Source organism: Anomaloglossus baeobatrachus, chromosome 7, assembly GCF_048569485.1.
Source record: "Anomaloglossus baeobatrachus isolate aAnoBae1 chromosome 7, aAnoBae1.hap1, whole genome shotgun sequence".
Classification (NCBI taxonomy): domain Eukaryota; kingdom Metazoa; phylum Chordata; class Amphibia; order Anura; family Aromobatidae; genus Anomaloglossus; species Anomaloglossus baeobatrachus.
In genome coordinates, this window is record NC_134359.1 from 221,595,585 (window position 1) to 221,617,042 (window position 21,458).

General features: G+C 43.5%; 2 protein-coding genes across 3 annotated transcripts in view; one reads left to right on the forward strand and one right to left on the reverse strand.

The window, feature by feature from the left end:
• The window catches only part of GRIN2A (glutamate ionotropic receptor NMDA type subunit 2A), an 812,513-nt gene that overhangs the window by 220,562 nt on the left and 570,493 nt on the right, over positions 1–21,458 (reverse strand). The window lies entirely within an intron of this gene.
• LOC142245296 (uncharacterized) lies at positions 1,036–11,592 on the forward strand. 2 transcript variants are annotated; one of them, XR_012724758.1, is made up of 3 exons: positions 1,036–1,059; positions 1,255–6,298; positions 6,494–6,687. XR_012724758.1 is itself a non-coding variant. In XM_075317909.1 (2 exons), exon 2 carries the CDS (start codon positions 6,699–6,701, stop codon positions 11,160–11,162), a length of 4,464 nt encoding a protein of 1,487 aa, XP_075174024.1. In that variant the 5' UTR covers positions 5,941–6,298; positions 6,494–6,698; the 3' UTR covers positions 11,163–11,592. The 2 variants fall into 2 exon arrangements, 1 of the variants encoding a protein (XP_075174024.1); XM_075317909.1 differs by lacking the exon at positions 1,036–1,059 and having other exon boundaries at positions 5,941–6,298; positions 6,494–11,592.

Sequence of the window (21,458 nt, forward strand, 5' to 3'; positions counted from 1 at the left end):
ATGGTACACATCGAGTAATATTGTGTAGCATAGTTACCAGCGTACACCGGCTCCCAGGTGAGCGCATCAAGGTCCTGCAGCGGCGGAACACACACACACGCACACACATAAGAACAGACACACACACACACATCAGATCACACTCACTCTCACACACACCTCACACACACATCAGATCACACTCACAACATCCAGTGATATCGCTTGCTTCTCGGCGGCGATACTGTGTGTGCAGTGACCTTCCAGGACCTGCCGGAAGATCACATGGCCAGAAGCATGTGGTATCTCCGGATGTTGTGAGTGTGAGCGCGTATGTGCAATATCGTCAATGTGTGTGTGGGTGTATGCGATCGGGTGTGTGCGTGTATGCGATCGGGTTTGTGCGTGTATGCGATCTGGTGTGTGCGTGTCGGCAGAAGGCAGAGGAGCACTGCGTGCCGCACAGCTGCTGGGACCGCACACCGGAGGGCACAGGCAGAAGTGGGGTGTGAGTGTATGCGATCAGATGTGTGCGTGTATACTGTCTGATGTGTGACTGTGGAGCACGATGGGGGGGTGCGCAGCATGGGGGTGGAGCACGATGGGGGGTGCGCAGCATGGGGGATGGAGCACGATGGGGAGTGCGCAGCATGGGGGATGGAGCACGTTTGGGAGTGCGCAGCATGGGGGATGGAGCACGATGGGGAGTGTGCAGCATGGGGGATGGAGCACGTTTGGGAGTGCTGTCATGCCTTCATAGAAATGCATATAATTATTTTATTATGCCAAGTAATAAGATTACATTTAGTAATTGACATTGATACTGTCCACTTGTCCAGTGATATCCAACAGCGCCATCTGTTGACAATGTTGTCTTACTGCAGATAGTTTAATGTTTCACTGGTTACTGTGCAATGAAAATTGTCCTACCAAGGCTTATGTAGTTACCCATCAGACCTTGCATAGGCTCTGCCCCTTCTTCTTCAGCAGCCATTTCAGTTACATGAACACACACATTCTGCATGCTGAATATCTCTCCAGATCTCTGCTCTTTATGTTTGCCTCTACATAGCACAGTCGGTGAGTTATGATCCCCTGGTTAGGGCTCATCAAAATTATAATGTAGTTGGTCTGTTCTGCAAGTATTATCCTGTCATTAGCTAATATGTATTCGCCATGTAGTGCATTTACCCTGCATGTCCTGTATCAAATGGAATGCTATGTAACTCAGATATGTTGTATGTTGTACTTAGTATTTTCATTTATTTCTTGTAGTTTTACACTGATCTCATTAATAAAAGTTGTAAAGGACCCCCAGCGTCCGAGTCAATGCATTGATGGGAAAGAGTTAAGCTGTCTGTCAACTCGTCTTCCAACGCACAGATTGAGGGTGCCAGAACAGTAAAACGACTGCTATTAACGGGGTTGAAGCATAGACGCCGACTTCTATCAGAGAGCAGTCAAGCCGCATACAGACACCATGTCAGATAGAGGATCTGAAGTTTATGTAACACGCTCCCATGTAAGCTCGTCAGCTTCAAGGAAGTCTGTGAGCAGCGCTGCAATTGCCACCGCCAGGGCGAAGGCGGAAGCCGCCAAAGTGAGAGCTGCCTTTGCTGAACAAGAGTTGAAATTAAAGACAGAAAAAGCACGTCTAGAAGCCGACCTTGCAAAACTTGCTGTAGACACAGAAGCAGCAGCAGCAGAAGCTGAAGTACAGGCTTTAGAAGAAGCAGCACGCAGCGACAGTAAAAGTTTCAGGTTAAGGCTCGGACCCGAACTCAGTCATCGGGATATCTCACAACGCACTTCAGACTACGTACTAAAGCATACCGCATCAGACGACCGTCTACATTCAGCTCCAAGAGAGAGACTTAATCCTGCCATTCAGCCATCAACCTTCATTCAACAAACATCCCATGTTAAGCATGAAGGTAATTCCGTCCACCTAACACCATCAGTGTCACCTGCACCCAAGTTTGTAGATTCCTATTACACAGCGAACCGTCCCAAAATGGAGGACCCCGATGGTGACTATCATGGCGACAACGTATTTGATGGCAACAATAACTCACTGGGACCTCATCATAGCAACATGTATCAGGACCACCCTCTCAGAAATCAAGAGCTACCAGATTTCCTCAAGTTCTTCGCACGCCGTGAGTTACTCACCAAAGGTCTTTTAAAGTTTAACGACCGTCCTGAAAGTTACAGAGCGTGGAGAGCTTCCTTCAGAAACGCCACGGCCGGCCTGGACATCTCTGCCAATGAAGAGATCGATCTCTTGGTCAAGTGGCTAGGAAACGAATCAGCAGAACATGCAAAACGCATCAGGGATATCAGCATCAACCACCCGAGCAAAGGTTTGTGCCTGTTATGGGAGAGACTTGATGAGTGCTATGGCTCTTCAGAGAGGATAGAAGAATCCCTCTTCAAAAGGTTGGAGGACTTTCCCAAGATCTCTAATAAGAGCTTTCACATGCTAAGAGAATTGAGCGACCTCTTGGTAGAACTCCAAGTCGCCAAGTTTGAAGGAGACCTGCCAGGCCTCGCGTCCCTAGATGCAGCCAGAGGTATTAAACCCATAGTGAATAAGTTGCCTTACAGTCTGCAAGAGAAATGGTTGAACCGGGGTTCAGATTACAAACAACGTCACAACGTGCCGTTTCCTCCATTCCATGTCTTCGTAGATTTTGTGCGCCAGCAAGCCAAGATCAGGAATGATCCCAGCTTTGACCTTTCCACCGCAGATCCCATCAACCCACGAACAGGTAAGCCTGCTCCAGTACGCAACCCTCGAGGCTCACCTATCACTGTACACAAAACTAATGTGTCTGCTACAGATTCATCACGCAAGACCCACAGTACAACAGAACCTGAAGGGTCACTAACAATTGACCCAGACAAAGAGTGCCCCCTACACAAAAGGCCTCACCCACTGCAACAGTGCAGGAGTTTTAGAGGAAAATCTCTTAAAGACCGTAGAATCTTCCTCAGAGAAAACAACATATGTTACAGATGTTGTGCATCCACATCTCACTTAGCTAGAGACTGCAATGCCAGTATCACTTGTTCGGAGTGTAACAGTCAAGAGCACAGCACAGCTCTACACCCAGAACCAGCCCCACAGAATTCCACGCACATCGACCGACTTACAGAGCACGGCGGGGAGGAGACAGACAGTACACCTCCTGAAGTGTCACCCCAGTGCACTCAAGTTTGTGGAGAAGGTCTCACTAACAAATCCTGCTCAAAGATCTGTCTGGTTACAGTTTACCCTATGGGCTACAGAGAAAAAGCGGTTAAACTCTATGCTATACTCGACGACCAGAGTAATAGATCACTCGCCAGCTCAGCTTTCTTTGACATCTTTGGAATCAAGGGACTTAGCTGCTCCTACTCACTGAAAACATGTACAGGAGTGAGTGAAGAATCTGGCAGGAGGGCAACAGGTTATCAAATCGAATCCCTAGATGGGAAGACATCCTTACCCCTTCCTACATTAATCGAGTGCAATGCCATCCCGAACAATAGAGAAGAGATACCCACTCCAGAAGCGGCACTACACCATCCCCATTTGAGAAACATAGCGCATCTCATTCCTGCACTTAATTCCCAAGCCAAGTTGGTCCTTTTGCTGGGGAGAGACATCATCAGAGTTCACAAGGTGAGGAAACAGATAAACGGTCCTCATAACTCGCCCTACGCTCAGAAGCTAGATCTAGGATGGGTAGTTATAGGGGACGTCTGCCTCGGAAAAGTTCCCAAGCCGAACAACATCCAATCTCTCTACACGAACACATTGGAGAGTGGCCGTCCATCCTTTTTCCTACCCTGCCCCAACAAATTCCCAGTGAAGGAAAATCTCACCAATTCAGCACACTTAGATGGTGGGAAAGACAGATACGCCATGGATGAATTGTGCGACGGAGACAAAGATCATCTAGGGTGCGCTGTCTTTCAAAAGACCAAAGAAGATTATAAACGAGCCCATTCCATTGAAGACGAGACCTTCCTGGAGATAATGGATCAAGGATTTCACAAGGATGAAAACGACAGCTGGGTGGCTCCACTACCATTCAAGCCACAAAGACCCTGTCTTCCTAACAACAAAGAGATGGCACTAAAGCGCCTTACCTACTTAAAGCCAAGTTTCTCAAAGAAGCCAGAAATGGAGGTACATTTCTTTGCTTTCATGGACAAAATATTCAAAATACCAACCGACCAAAATCCTGCAGACCATGCGACCAGAGCGGTATCGGCACCACGCCTCAAAGACACTAACTGGCTAGTCAGACCTGCATTTCTGTATCAACCAGTACCCACTGCTCACGAGACACATACACATGAACTCTTCGAACCAGAATCAGATGTAGAGCTACGGCCTCAAGTTTCCACACTTAGCACAACGATCACCAACAGGCACCTTGATTCTCGCCGCTTCCTCAGATTCTCTACCTGTAGATCGGCCTACAGAGCCTTGACTTGCCTGATCCATGTCATTAGATCCTTTAAAAACAGACAGTCGAGACCAGCTCCATGCAAAGGCTGGCATCGTTGTCATAAAGCTTACACAGTAGAAGAGCTCACGCAAGCCAAACACGCAATCATCTGTTGTGTACAGCATGAAGCTTATACCCAGACTCTAGAGTCCCTCCGGAACCACAGAAGTGTCCCAAAAGATAGTCCCCTTAAAAAACTGGACCCGTTTGTGGATACTCAAGGACTGCTGAGAGTCGGGGGACGAATTTCAAATGCAAAGCTTGAAAATGACGAGTGTACTCCAATCATTGTTCCTCATGGCCATGTTGCTTTCCTGCTGGTTGAGCATTATCACGCACAGGTTAGACATCAAGGGCGCTTGATAACTGAAGGAGCCCTACGGGAAGCGGGTTTCTGGATAACAGGAGCTAAGCGACTTGTGAGTAGAGTCATCTTCAAATGTATCATCTGCAGGAAACTCCGTGGTTCTTGTCAATCCCAAAAAATGGCAGACCTACCAGCAGACCGTTTGAGTACCGAACCTCCTTTTACTAACGTGGGCCTCGATGTGTTTGGTCCCTGGTCAGTTGTCACACGTCAGACTAGGGGAGGACATGCAAACAGCAAGCGCTGGGCCGTCTTGTTCACATGTTTGAGTATTAGAGCCGTACACATAGAAGTCATTGAGACAATGGACACATCCAGCTTCATAAATGCCTTCAGACGATTCATTTCTCTCAGAGGACATGTAAAGCATATACGCTCTGACAGAGGATCTAACTTTGTAGGAGCATGTGGTGAACTAAAGATTCCCTCAAATCTGGACATTAACCAAGTAGAAAGACGTCTTTCAGAACTAGGTTGTACGTGGACCTTTAACCCACCGCACTCATCTCATATGGGAGGTGTGTGGGAGCGCATGATCGGCATCGCTCGCAGAATCCTCGATTCCATCTTTCTGCAACTTGGTCCTTCGAAGCTCACTCATGAGACTCTAACAACCTTCATGGCCGAGGTAGTAGCTATAATGAACGCCAGACCACTGGTTCCCATATCCAATGACCCTGATGACCTATCTCTGCTCACCCCTTCAACTCTCCTCACCCAGACGTTTAATGTGAGTATGCCGACTTCTGGAGAGTTTACTACAAAAGACTTGTACAAATCTCAATGGAAAAGAGTTCAAATGTTAGTAGACCTTTTCTGGACTAAGTGGAGAAAACAATATCTCTCTACATTACAGACAAGAGACAAATGGCAAGATAGTAGACCCAACATGAAACCTGGGAATGTCGTCCTAGTGAAGAACACTCAGTCTAAAAGGAACGAGTGGCCTCTAGGATTGGTAACCAAGGTCTTCCCAAGTCAAGACGGACAGGTCAGGAAAGTGGAAATCAAGATTCCCAAGCAAAGTGGAAAGCTGTTTCTTAGACCTGTATCTGAACTTATTCTATTGCTCTAGTTTAAGTTTGTGGCATTCCCCCTGATGCCAGACGGGGAGTGTCATGCCTTCATAGAAATGCATATAATTATTTTATTATGCCAAGTAATAAGATTACATTTAGTAATTGACATTGATACTGTCCACTTGTCCAGTGATATCCAACAGCGCCATCTGTTGACAATGTTGTCTTACTGCAGTTAGTTTAATGTTTCACTGGTTACTGTGCAATGAAAATTGTCCTACCAAGGCTTATGTAGTTACCCATCAGACCTTGCATAGGCTCTGCCCCTTCTTCTTCAGCAGCCATTTCAGTTACATGAACACACACATTCTGCATGCTGAATATCTCTCCAGATCTCTGCTCCTTATGTTTGCCTCTACATAGCACAGTCGGTGAGTTATGATCCCCTGGTTAGGGCTCATCAAAATTATAATGTAGTTGGTCTGTTCTGCAAGTATTATCCTGTCATTAGCTAATATGTATTCGCCATGTAGTGCATTTACCCTGCATGTCCTGTATCAAATGGAATGCTATGTAACTCAGATATGTTGTATGTTGTACTTAGTATTTTCATTTATTTCTTGTAGTTTTACACTGATCTCATTAATAAAAGTTGTAAAGGACCCCCAGCGTCCGAGTCAATGCATTGATGGGAAAGAGTTAAGCTGTCTGTCAACTCGTCTTCCAACGCACAGATTGAGGGTGCCAGAACAGTAAAACGACTGCTATTAACGGGGTTGAAGCATAGACGCCGACTTCTATCAGAGAGCAGTCAAGCCGCATACAGACACCATGTCAGATAGAGGATCTGAAGTTTATGTAACACGCTCCCATGTAAGCTCGTCAGCTTCAAGGAAGTCTGTGAGCAGCGCTGCAATTGCCACCGCCAGGGCGAAGGCGGAAGCCGCCAAAGTGAGAGCTGCCTTTGCTGAACAAGAGTTGAAATTAAAGACAGAAAAAGCACGTCTAGAAGCCGACCTTGCAAAACTTGCTGTAGACACAGAAGCAGCAGCAGCAGAAGCTGAAGTACAGGCTTTAGAAGAAGCAGCACGCAGCGACAGTAAAAGTTTCAGGTTAAGGCTCGGACCCGAACTCAGTCATCGGGATATCTCACAACGCACTTCAGACTACGTACTAAAGCATACCGCATCAGACGACCGTCTACATTCAGCTCCAAGAGAGAGACTTAATCCTGCCATTCAGCCATCAACCTTCATTCAACAAACATCCCATGTTAAGCATGAAGGTAATTCCGTCCACCTAACACCATCAGTGTCACCTGCACCCAAGTTTGTAGATTCCTATTACACAGCGAACCGTCCCAAAATGGAGGACCCCGATGGTGACTATCATGGCGACAACGTATTTGATGGCAACAATAACTCACTGGGACCTCATCATAGCAACATGTATCAGGACCACCCTCTCAGAAATCAAGAGCTACCAGATTTCCTCAAGTTCTTCGCACGCCGTGAGTTACTCACCAAAGGTCTTTTAAAGTTTAACGACCGTCCTGAAAGTTACAGAGCGTGGAGAGCTTCCTTCAGAAACGCCACGGCCGGCCTGGACATCTCTGCCAATGAAGAGATCGATCTCTTGGTCAAGTGGCTAGGAAACGAATCAGCAGAACATGCAAAACGCATCAGGGATATCAGCATCAACCACCCGAGCAAAGGTTTGTGCCTGTTATGGGAGAGACTTGATGAGTGCTATGGCTCTTCAGAGAGGATAGAAGAATCCCTCTTCAAAAGGTTGGAGGACTTTCCCAAGATCTCTAATAAGAGCTTTCACATGCTAAGAGAATTGAGCGACCTCTTGGTAGAACTCCAAGTCGCCAAGTTTGAAGGAGACCTGCCAGGCCTCGCGTCCCTAGATGCAGCCAGAGGTATTAAACCCATAGTGAATAAGTTGCCTTACAGTCTGCAAGAGAAATGGTTGAACCGGGGTTCAGATTACAAACAACGTCACAACGTGCCGTTTCCTCCATTCCATGTCTTCGTAGATTTTGTGCGCCAGCAAGCCAAGATCAGGAATGATCCCAGCTTTGACCTTTCCACCGCAGATCCCATCAACCCACGAACAGGTAAGCCTGCTCCAGTACGCAACCCTCGAGGCTCACCTATCACTGTACACAAAACTAATGTGTCTGCTACAGATTCATCACGCAAGACCCACAGTACAACAGAACCTGAAGGGTCACTAACAATTGACCCAGACAAAGAGTGCCCCCTACACAAAAGGCCTCACCCACTGCAACAGTGCAGGAGTTTTAGAGGAAAATCTCTTAAAGACCGTAGAATCTTCCTCAGAGAAAACAACATATGTTACAGATGTTGTGCATCCACATCTCACTTAGCTAGAGACTGCAATGCCAGTATCACTTGTTCGGAGTGTAACAGTCAAGAGCACAGCACAGCTCTACACCCAGAACCAGCCCCACAGAATTCCACGCACATCGACCGACTTACAGAGCACGGCGGGGAGGAGACAGACAGTACACCTCCTGAAGTGTCACCCCAGTGCACTCAAGTTTGTGGAGAAGGTCTCACTAACAAATCCTGCTCAAAGATCTGTCTGGTTACAGTTTACCCTATGGGCTACAGAGAAAAAGCGGTTAAACTCTATGCTATACTCGACGACCAGAGTAATAGATCACTCGCCAGCTCAGCTTTCTTTGACATCTTTGGAATCAAGGGACTTAGCTGCTCCTACTCACTGAAAACATGTACAGGAGTGAGTGAAGAATCTGGCAGGAGGGCAACAGGTTATCAAATCGAATCCCTAGATGGGAAGACATCCTTACCCCTTCCTACATTAATCGAGTGCAATGCCATCCCGAACAATAGAGAAGAGATACCCACTCCAGAAGCGGCACTACACCATCCCCATTTGAGAAACATAGCGCATCTCATTCCTGCACTTAATTCCCAAGCCAAGTTGGTCCTTTTGCTGGGGAGAGACATCATCAGAGTTCACAAGGTGAGGAAACAGATAAACGGTCCTCATAACTCGCCCTACGCTCAGAAGCTAGATCTAGGATGGGTAGTTATAGGGGACGTCTGCCTCGGAAAAGTTCCCAAGCCGAACAACATCCAATCTCTCTACACGAACACATTGGAGAGTGGCCGTCCATCCTTTTTCCTACCCTGCCCCAACAAATTCCCAGTGAAGGAAAATCTCACCAATTCAGCACACTTAGATGGTGGGAAAGACAGATACGCCATGGATGAATTGTGCGACGGAGACAAAGATCATCTAGGGTGCGCTGTCTTTCAAAAGACCAAAGAAGATTATAAACGAGCCCATTCCATTGAAGACGAGACCTTCCTGGAGATAATGGATCAAGGATTTCACAAGGATGAAAACGACAGCTGGGTGGCTCCACTACCATTCAAGCCACAAAGACCCTGTCTTCCTAACAACAAAGAGATGGCACTAAAGCGCCTTACCTACTTAAAGCCAAGTTTCTCAAAGAAGCCAGAAATGGAGGTACATTTCTTTGCTTTCATGGACAAAATATTCAAAATACCAACCGACCAAAATCCTGCAGACCATGCGACCAGAGCGGTATCGGCACCACGCCTCAAAGACACTAACTGGCTAGTCAGACCTGCATTTCTGTATCAACCAGTACCCACTGCTCACGAGACACATACACATGAACTCTTCGAACCAGAATCAGATGTAGAGCTACGGCCTCAAGTTTCCACACTTAGCACAACGATCACCAACAGGCACCTTGATTCTCGCCGCTTCCTCAGATTCTCTACCTGTAGATCGGCCTACAGAGCCTTGACTTGCCTGATCCATGTCATTAGATCCTTTAAAAACAGACAGTCGAGACCAGCTCCATGCAAAGGCTGGCATCGTTGTCATAAAGCTTACACAGTAGAAGAGCTCACGCAAGCCAAACACGCAATCATCTGTTGTGTACAGCATGAAGCTTATACCCAGACTCTAGAGTCCCTCCGGAACCACAGAAGTGTCCCAAAAGATAGTCCCCTTAAAAAACTGGACCCGTTTGTGGATACTCAAGGACTGCTGAGAGTCGGGGGACGAATTTCAAATGCAAAGCTTGAAAATGACGAGTGTACTCCAATCATTGTTCCTCATGGCCATGTTGCTTTCCTGCTGGTTGAGCATTATCACGCACAGGTTAGACATCAAGGGCGCTTGATAACTGAAGGAGCCCTACGGGAAGCGGGTTTCTGGATAACAGGAGCTAAGCGACTTGTGAGTAGAGTCATCTTCAAATGTATCATCTGCAGGAAACTCCGTGGTTCTTGTCAATCCCAAAAAATGGCAGACCTACCAGCAGACCGTTTGAGTACCGAACCTCCTTTTACTAACGTGGGCCTCGATGTGTTTGGTCCCTGGTCAGTTGTCACACGTCAGACTAGGGGAGGACATGCAAACAGCAAGCGCTGGGCCGTCTTGTTCACATGTTTGAGTATTAGAGCCGTACACATAGAAGTCATTGAGACAATGGACACATCCAGCTTCATAAATGCCTTCAGACGATTCATTTCTCTCAGAGGACATGTAAAGCATATACGCTCTGACAGAGGATCTAACTTTGTAGGAGCATGTGGTGAACTAAAGATTCCCTCAAATCTGGACATTAACCAAGTAGAAAGACGTCTTTCAGAACTAGGTTGTACGTGGACCTTTAACCCACCGCACTCATCTCATATGGGAGGTGTGTGGGAGCGCATGATCGGCATCGCTCGCAGAATCCTCGATTCCATCTTTCTGCAACTTGGTCCTTCGAAGCTCACTCATGAGACTCTAACAACCTTCATGGCCGAGGTAGTAGCTATAATGAACGCCAGACCACTGGTTCCCATATCCAATGACCCTGATGACCTATCTCTGCTCACCCCTTCAACTCTCCTCACCCAGAAGTTTAATGTGAGTATGCCGACTTCTGGAGAGTTTACTACAAAAGACTTGTACAAATCTCAATGGAAAAGAGTTCAAATGTTAGTAGACCTTTTCTGGACTAAGTGGAGAAAACAATATCTCTCTACATTACAGACAAGAGACAAATGGCAAGATAGTAGACCCAACATGAAACCTGGGAATGTCGTCCTAGTGAAGAACACTCAGTCTAAAAGGAACGAGTGGCCTCTAGGATTGGTAACCAAGGTCTTCCCAAGTCAAGACGGACAGGTCAGGAAAGTGGAAATCAAGATTCCCAAGCAAAGTGGAAAGCTGTTTCTTAGACCTGTATCTGAACTTATTCTATTGCTCTAGTTTAAGTTTGTGGCATTCCCCCGGATGCCAGACGGGGAGTGTCATGCCTTCATAGAAATGCATATAATTATTTTATTATGCCAAGTAATAAGATTACATTTAGTAATTGACATTGATACTGTCCACTTGTCCAGTGATATCCAACAGCGCCATCTGTTGACAATGTTGTCTTACTGCAGTTAGTTTAATGTTTCACTGGTTACTGTGCAATGAAAATTGTCCTACCAAGGCTTATGTAGTTACCCATCAGACCTTGCATAGGCTCTGCCCCTTCTTCTTCAGCAGCCATTTCAGTTACATGAACACACACATTCTGCATGCTGAATATCTCTCCAGATCTCTGCTCCTTATGTTTGCCTCTACATAGCACAGTCGGTGAGTTATGATCCCCTGGTTAGGGCTCATCAAAATTATAATGTAGTTGGTCTGTTCTGCAAGTATTATCCTGTCATTAGCTAATATGTATTCGCCATGTAGTGCATTTACCCTGCATGTCCTGTATCAAATGGAATGCTATGTAACTCAGATATGTTGTATGTTGTACTTAGTATTTTCATTTATTTCTTGTAGTTTTACACTGATCTCATTAATAAAAGTTGTAAAGGACCCCCAGCGTCCGAGTCAATGCATTGATGGGAAAGAGTTAAGCTGTCTGTCAACTCGTCTTCCAACGCACAGATTGAGGGTGCCAGAACAAGTGCGCAACATGGGGGATGGAGCATGATGGGGGGTGTGCAGCATGGGGGATGGAGCACGATGGGGAATGCGCAGCATGGGGGATGGAGCACGATGGGGAGTGCGCAGCATGGGGGATGGAGCACGATGGGGAGTGCGCAGCATGGGGGATGGAGCACGATGGGGAGTGCGCAGCATGGGAGATGGAGCACGATGGGGGGTGCGCAGCATGGGGGATGGAGCATGATGGGGGGTGCGCAGCATGGGGGATGGAGCACGATGGGGGTGCGCAGCATGGGGGATGGAGCACGATGGGGGGTGCGCAGCAAGGGGGATGGAGCACGATGGGGGGTGCACATCTGCCCCCAAAACACACACACACTGCCACATACGCACTGCACAACACACCACACACACACTGGAAACCACAATCACCGCCCTACATGGACACCCACACACACAGACAATGCCGCACACACACAACACCCAACACACAAACACCGCGGCACACACAAATATACGCACATACCGCACAACACACACATTGCACAAAACATACCTCCCCCCAAAACACACACACACCCCACACAAACTGTGCAACACACACACACAACGCTACAGACACACAGCGCTCTACAAACAACGCAACACACACAACGCAACACACAAACAACACCGCTCTCACCCCCCGCCACACCCACACAACACCCAGAACATGTACAGCGCCCTACACAAACACTTGGTTACTACACACAACAACATCTATATATATATATATATATATATATATATATATATATATATATATATAACAAAAATCATACATTAACTACACAATACGTAAATTCTAGAATACCCGATGCGTAGAATCAGGCCACCTTCTATTGATATAATATAGATAGAAATGACTCACGTAAAAGAATGTCCCTATATGCACCGTAGCAATGGAGGATGCTTTACTTGGCATCCCATACAACAGAAGAAACAGAGATCCAGTCCTAATCAATGAAATACAAGAGAAAAAGCACCAGGATGTTATCAATATAACAAAGGAGAGAATAGCAAAAAACTGCTATTATAACACAGACAAAGGAAAAAAGAGGAAAAATGATGAAATGCCCAAATATGAAATTGCAAAAAGTTTATTAAAGTTTATAAGACACAAAAATTGGGTGGAGAAAGACACAACATAAACAGATATCCTATATAGCTATAGCAATGATATAATTAAATTTAATTTGGGCAACGTCATACACAAGGTCACCAAAGATGTCTCCAGCCCACTACACAAGATACACATGTGCACCAGCAACCCAAAATGTCACAGACCAGCACTATCACATAATATATCTAAAGACCAAAGGACTAAATATATCCTCCAAAAGAAAAGCCAGTAATTAGATCCAAAGGTGACTTCCATAGTGGGGTCAGATGCTGGATGCGCAATATGGAAGGCAGGTTACGCAGGCCAACCAGACAGCCGTTTCGGTAATGGAGATTACCTTCGTATAACACAGACTGAAGATTAGTAAAATATACACTACATTTTTCTATTAATATAAATGACACAAAAAAAGAACTTTCAAATTAAAGGGGAAAAAGTGTGATGGGCTTCATTATACACTGAAAGAAGCCCACAACAAATCAGAGTCCCCTGACCATTGTGTACAAGAAATAAACAATAATATTTCCAAGAGGACCCCTAAGTCCTAACAAAAGTACCAATATATTTGTAATAACAGAGAAAACATGTGGTCAACCTTAAAACAACATACAAGTATTGTGCACGGTGGCTCAGTGGTTAGCACTGCAGCTTGCATCACTGGGGTCCTGGGTTCACTTCCCACCAAGGACAACATCTGCAAGTAGTTTGTATGTTCTCCCCATGTTTGTGTGGGTTTCCTCCGGGTTCTCTGGTTTCCTCCCACACCCCAAAACGTACTGATAGGGATTATTGTATATACATCTATATCATATGTTGATCATAATTAAATTGGTCTCCAATATACTATACAAATTTATCTCAAACCAGAGAAGCAAATGGGGAGGTATTAAAAGGGAGTCTAAAATTGATTGTGAGTGAGTCATTCTATTTCAAAACTCCTTAGTATATGAAATTAACCCAAAAGGGATCATGGCTGAACGTGTTGGCATCCTTGAAATTGTATCAGAAAACTAAGTATTTTTCCTAGAAATGTATTGTATTACACATGTTTTGTTATACATGTGTTTATTTTCTTTATGTGTATTGGAACAACAGAAAAAAAACAGGGAAAAAGGCAAATTGGATATAATTTCACACAAAACATCAAACACGGGCAGACAAAATTGTTGCAAACTTTCTACATTTGTGGGTACACAACTTTGTTCCACGCATATGATACTTTTTCAAACTCATCTGTTGCAAGTAACAGGTGTGCGCAATATGAAAATCCCACCTGAAACCAGATAGAAAGGGGAAAAGTTGAGTCAATTTTTGCATTGTCTATGTGTGCCACACTAAGCATGGAGAATAGAAAGAGAAAAGAACTGTCTGATGACTTGGAAACAAAAATTGTTGAAAAATATGAACAATCTCAAGGTTGCAAGTCTATCTTTAGAGATCTTGATGTTCCTTTGTCCATGATGCATAACATAGTCAAGAAGTTGACAACTCATGGCAAGGTAAATTATATCTCTGGATGTGGACGGCAAAGAAAAATGGATGAAAGGTTCCAACACAGGATAATCTAGGTTTTGGATAAACAGTCCTGCTAGAAGTGTTTTGAACTTGGCACTCAGATGGAATAATAAGATCGTATTGCTTCAAAAATCCAATGTTAAAGCATAGATACAGCTTAAGCACACACGTTTTGGTCAATATAGACATTCATCAGTATGTAGATTTCTGTAGATGGAAAGCCTGGAGCTGTGGCTGACTCAGGTGCTGTGTATGAGCCACGGCATCCATCACTGGTATGAGCCTTGTGTTTTGACCAAAACATCTGTGCTTAAGCGGTATCTATGCTTTAACACCGGATTTTTGAAGAATTAAGATCCTTATTATTCCATCTGAGTGCCAAGCTCATTAAATTTCTAGCAGGACAATGACCCCAAACATATTTTAACTTGCACCCCGAAATGGAAGAAAACAAAGTGTTGGAGAACTCTTAAGTGGCAGCAGTGAGTCGGGATCTAAATCCCATAGAGAGAATAAAAAAATGATGTTGGGAGAAGGCGCTCTTCAAATATGAGAGACCTGGAGCAGTTTGCAAAAGAAGAGTTCAAAATTCCAGTTGAGAGGTGTAAGAAGCTCATAGATGGTTATAGGAAGGGATTGATTGCAGTTATTTATTCCAAATCATGTGCAATCAAATATTAAGTTGAAGGTGCCAACAATTTATATCCCCCATTTGTGAGTTTTGTGTGAAATTACCGTATGTACAATTTCCCTTTTTGTCTCTGATTTTTTTTCTTGCTGTTCCATTACACAGAAAGCAAATAAATATGTGTATAATGAAACGTGTAATTGCAATAATTTTTTAGTAGAAATACTTATTTTCTGGAAAATTTCAAAGGTGCAAACACTTTTGGGCCATGACTGCAGGTGAAAGCATACAACCAACAATTTAGGAGATAGAAGCAGAAATTAGAAGGAATATGAAGGTAAACCAACCCTCAACATACCGCAATTATGAAATGTACATTGAAACAGTGAGCTTTCTTTTATATTATACATACAAAAAAAATATATGAATATAAAAAGAGAAAAGTGAAGAAAATATTGTACATTATGTCATTATAAAATAATGGAATTTTGCTTTGGATTCGTTCAAGTGAGTAAATGTATAAAATAAATATGTCACTTTCAACCTAAACATTTTTTGTGGATTTTACTATGGTGCGAAAGTAGAATTAATATTTGTCATCTTCACTTAAAAAGAAATAAATAAATAACTCTAAAAAAAAATAGAAAAAAAATGAACGTTTCTTAATTTTTTTTGTAATTCTATATGGGTTTAACAAAATAAAATACTCCTCTCCTCTGGAGGACATCTCTGATGATGATGTTGATGAAAAACAGGTGTCAACCGCTGTGGCTTTCTGCAGTGTGCAGACCAGCAAGGAGGGCATGAGTGAGGCTTTGGTGGAAGATGATGAAGAGGATGATGAGTTCCTAGACCCCACATTGATTGAAGGATATCCGAGTGAGGTGAGCAGTTCAGAGAAAGAGGAGGTGGTGACATTGCCCCAGCTGCACATCAAAAGACGGAAAAGGGTATAAGAGAATAGCAACTGGCCTTTAGGCTGTACATCTGCTGCTACTGGCCAATACACCGACAAACTAAGGAAACAAAAGTCAGTTCAAAGGAAATCTCTGGTGTGGCATTTCTTCAAGTAGACACCGGTAGTTTGGTCGCTGTATCGTTAGACCCTAAAGAGAGGCATAAATGTTCTTAACCTGAGCTCAACCTGCATGATGAGGCATCTGAATGCAAATCGTGATCTGAAGTGGAGTAGACTCCTGAAAAACCAGGAAAGATCTGAGGCTTCTCATTCTCTCTCTTCTGTTGCAGTTTCGGCCTCTTCCTCCCCCTCCTGAGCAACAGGGCCAGCTGGCTAACCCCAAAGAGATGAGGTGACAACACCACCACCAGCAGCCTGTCCCTAAGAAACTCCACCCTGTCCCATGGAAGCGTTCAATTGTTCATCCCCCAAACACTGAAGAGAATTTGAAAGTACCCCCCTACCCACCCTCGAGGCCTGGTCCTCAATGACAACATTTTAAAATTTCCAGTCTTTTAAATGCTGTCATACCATCTGGTGAAGATGGACACTTTTAAAAAATATATGTGTCTGTCCCACAATAAGAGGTTCTCCAGAACGTTTACAGGCTTGCCATCCCTGCTCTACACAAATATGTTCCGTACAAAATCAGGTGTGCACTGCGCAACATCATTAGTGGCAAGATCCACATAACCACCAATATGTGGACCAGTAAGCATGGGCAGGGACATTCCTTACAGCCCACTGAGTAAATGTAGTGGCAGCTGGCCCTGAGGCGGCACACGTTCTGCCGCATGTTCTTTCACCACTGAGGATTGCTGAATGTTTCACTGTCCGTGTTGCCTCCTCTTCCTACTCCACTTACCCTACCACCTATTCATTCGGGCAGCATAACCCCTGCATTACCAACTTCAACACAGCCAGGTATAAAGGACAGCAGGCTTTACTGAACTCATCTGTTTGGGTAAAAAATCCCACACCACACAGGACCTGTGGTAAGGATCAAACAACAGACCGATGAGTGTTTGACCATTTTGCTTCCTTTTGCAGCCCTCTACTCTTCACTGCCACCATTTTACAGCTCAAAATTTCAGACCCCTAGTGACGTCTATGGGGTTTGACATTTGGGGTCAAGTTGGGGTACCGAACTAAACTTTTGACTACAGTTCAGAAGTAGTTAAGTGTGATGATTGCCATGCAGTACCTTTTCTTTCTTTTTTTAAAAAAATCAGAATTAGTTTTTATTGATGGGAACAAGTTAGTAAAGTATTTGAAAAAGTGAATATGAAAAATGATCAGCAAGGCAAAAAAAAGCAAATTATTCCTAAAGTAAAAGATTTCATGTGATATGATTCCCATTTTTGGTTACAAATTAGAGAAAATTAGCTGTCTCTCTCTATATATTTATCTGTGCAAGCACTTTGCTTTTCATACTAAAGTACAAACTGTGTCCTTGGTGTTCACTACATGTTCATAAGCCTTTCATAGAAAATGACTCATGCTCTATTCTGTTAACTCTTTCATTGCATACTGTACTTTCAATACGTTGCATGATTTTAACCCCTTAATGACCAATGACGTACATAGCACGTCATGAGCAGGTGTCAGTTCCTGCATCAGGACGCGCTATGTACATCATGGCTTTAAACTGGGTGTGAAAATACACAGAGATAGCTCCATGCCGACAGTGATCACTGACAGCAGTCAAGCACAGGAAGATATTCGAGCGCCAATTACAGCGATTCCTGGTCTTTGATCGCTGTGATCGGTCAGTCAATCTGACTGACGGATCATATTTGCTGTAACAGCAAGGCTGATGCACATGCTGCCCCTGGCTGATTAACCATCTAGATCGTGGCATTTAAAAGGTTGTGAAAGGGCTCTCACTTTTCCCCCCATCGGCACTTCAATGATGCAATCACAGGAAACCAATGCTTGTGATGGCAACCCAGATGTAAGTGCTCAGCGTAGAGCACAAAATAAATGGAAACTGATCCAAAATGTTCTGTACCCCTAAATGCCAGCAAAAAAACAAACCACAAAAAACAAGTTCCTACTCAGGCTCATTAGCTGTTAATGGAAATATAGGGAATTCCACGTTACTGGTAACAGAAAGGCTCTAGAGAAGAAATTCAGCTAAATCGGAGAGCCCAAATTGAAATACCCCCTCCCTTTTGAGCCCCACAGTGTGCTTCAACTGCAATTAGTATCCACATGTTTGGCATGTTTTTGTATCGAGGAGAGCCTGGCGAATTTATGAGGTACAAGTCTTCAGAATCTCAAGCTGGGCACAATATATGGGCACAACAATGTACTGGGCACTACAATAGCAAAATTCCATTTTCACTCTGCAACATCCATTGCTGATTGTTTCTGGAAAACACTCATGGAATAAAAATCACATTACACCCATAGATGAATTCCCAGAGAGGTATAATTCCAAATTGGGGTCACTGCCCTTCTGGCATTTAGGGACTCTGTATATGGAGTCCGCAAACTATTCTAGCTATTCTGTGCTCCAAAAGTCAAACCGTGGCCCTCCGCCTCCCAAGTCTGACCAAACAGTACTGTACTGTACATATTGGAAATTGTCACATTCATGACAAACTTGCATGACAATTTTGAGGTCATTTTTATCTATTACCCATTGTGAACAATATAAAATCTATGGCTTAAACAACATTTTAGTAGAAGAAATATAAGTTTTTCTTCACTGCCCAATGGTATAACATTTTGTGAAACATATGTGGTGTCAATATGCTCACTGCACTGCTAGATGAGCTCATTAAGACATGTAGATTGTAAAATTAGGGCACTTATCGGGGGTTTCTGTTGTCCTAACACCTCAGGTACTGTGCCAGTATGACATGGCATCCGCAAACCATTCCAGCCAAATCTGCCCTCTGATATGGCGCGCCTTCCCTTCTGAGCTTTACACTGTGCCTGAAAAGTAGTTTCCGTACTCAGGAGAAATTGCATTACAAATGTGTGGTTCATTTTCTCCTGTTGAATAAAAAAATGAGCCTTCAGCATCATTATTGTTGAAAAAAACATTATATTTCATTTTTACAGCCCAATCCTATAAAAATCTGTGAAGCACTTATGGGTTTAAGATGCTCACCACACCCCTACACAAATCCTTCAAGAGTGTAGTTTCCAAAATGGTGTCATTTTGGGGGGGTTTCTGCTGTTTTGGAATCTCAGTGGTTCTCCAAATGTGACATAGCGTCTGCAATTTGTTTCAGAAAAATTTTCACACCAATAGCGCTTCTTCCCTTCTGACCCCGCTGTTAGCTCAAATACGAGTTACAGAAAACATGGGGGTTAGCCCTGTACTCAGGAGAAATTGCACAACAAATTGTATTGTCCATTTTCTCTTGTTATTCTTATAAAAAGTCAACATTTAGAACCAAAACAACTTTTTGGGGAAAAACATAATTTTTAATATTCAAGGTCCAATGTTTTAAAATTCTGTGAATTTTCTGTTTGTACAAAATGCTCACTACACACTAAGATGAATTCCTTGAGAGGTGAAGTTTCCAGATTTACTACACTTGTGAGGGTATTTTGCTGTTTAGGCATGTCAGAGGATCTTCAAATGTGACATAGCATCCAAAACATATGTATCTAATAGTCAAAATAGTGTTCCAAAATGTAAAAAGCGCTCCTTTTCTTCCATGCTCTGTTATGTACCCAAACAGTAGTTTTCTACAACACATTAAGTATATATCAGTGTACTCAAGAGAAATAGCACAACAAATTGAACAGACCATGTTCTATTGTTACTCTTGTATAAATAAAAACTTGCGGGGTTAAGCAACTTTTTTGTGGTAAAAATGTATTTTTTCATTTTTACAGCTCAATGTTATAAAATTCTGTGCAGCACCTGTGGGTTTTACGATGCTCACCATACCTCTAGATAAATTTCACAAGGGGGCCATTTGTGGGAAATGTCTACTATTTTGGCACATCAGAGGCTCTGCAAACAGGACATGGCATCCACTATCTACTCCGGTCAATTTTACGTTCCAAAAGACAAATGACGCTCCTTCCCTTCCATGCCCTGCCGCGCGCCCAAACAGTAGTTTTTCCACCACATTTGGAGTATCAGAATATACAGCAGAAATTGCACAACAAATTGTACTGTACATTTTCTCCTGTTAAAATGCAAAATTTGGGGCTAAAGCAACAGTAGTCCACTCATGCCCTTCATGGCAAGATGCTTACTATGAGGAATAATATTGGGATGTTGGTTCCATGAAATGACAATAACCAATAATTTGCTGTAAGCGCTGTCAGTTTTATAGATAAATGACCTGGGAATTGAACCAATGATCTTAAGATACCATCTGCACTTCAGAATGAAAAGCAAACCTTTGGACATGCGCCATCAGAGATTGTATGGACACCAATAACAGAACTGCATTCCAGGGTGGGGCAGACGTCTGGATATAAACACCTTATGGCGCTGCACTCCAGCCTAGAACACATGTCTGCGCATGCGAGGGTAGATCTGACTATAGCGGTTACAGGAATCCGCGTAATACAGATGTCGAACCAATGTGGACTGTGACACAGGTATTTTTTTTTATCCCCCAATGATTTGGGACATACCAATAATTATATACAACTGTATCTAACATTGGTAGACCACCCGGATGTACTTTGATGAAGTACCCAAAAGTATCAAACTATCTCACAACAGATGAATTTAATAACAATTTTGTGTGGTATAACTATCTGGTTTAAGAGCAGAAAAATTTAAAATTATGAAACTTTAAACTCTTTGCCAAATTTTCAATATTTTCATAAATAAAAGCAAATAATATAGAGCAAAATATACCTCAAGTAGTACAAGATACCACAAAAAAATTTTTCAGAATTACTGGGATATGTTTAAGCGTTCTAGGATTATTACGAAATAAAATGACACTGGTCAGATTTGCAAAATAAGCTTCCGTTATTGACGTAAAAAGTGACTCAGTCATTAATAGGTTATTAAACCTCAATGCCAAATTGTAGGCGTTACACAGAACTCTAATCAGACTAAATAGATCTCTGAATTAAGACTGAAACATTAAAAATTGTATTCCATATAAATTGCATTGTATATTGCATGAAATATAAGAGATGTATTCTCACTAAGGCCTCGGCTCCACATGCGATTAACACGTGTTAAACATTGGGGCAGTGTACATCTACTATTTTTTTTCTCCTGTCACATCAGCATGAGAAAAGAATTGCAGCACGCTGTGTTTGTCAGAAACTTTGGCATCACTCGCACCCATACAAGTCTATGGGTGCGAGTGAAACATCGCTCTGCACTCAATTGTCATCCAAGTGCAGTGCGATATA

What these genes read in the sequence shown, in the direction of transcription:
- LOC142245296 (XM_075317909.1), top strand. Translation starts at nt 6,699, where the DNA reads ATGTCAGATAGAGGATCTGAAGTTTATGTAACACGCTCCCATGTAAGC.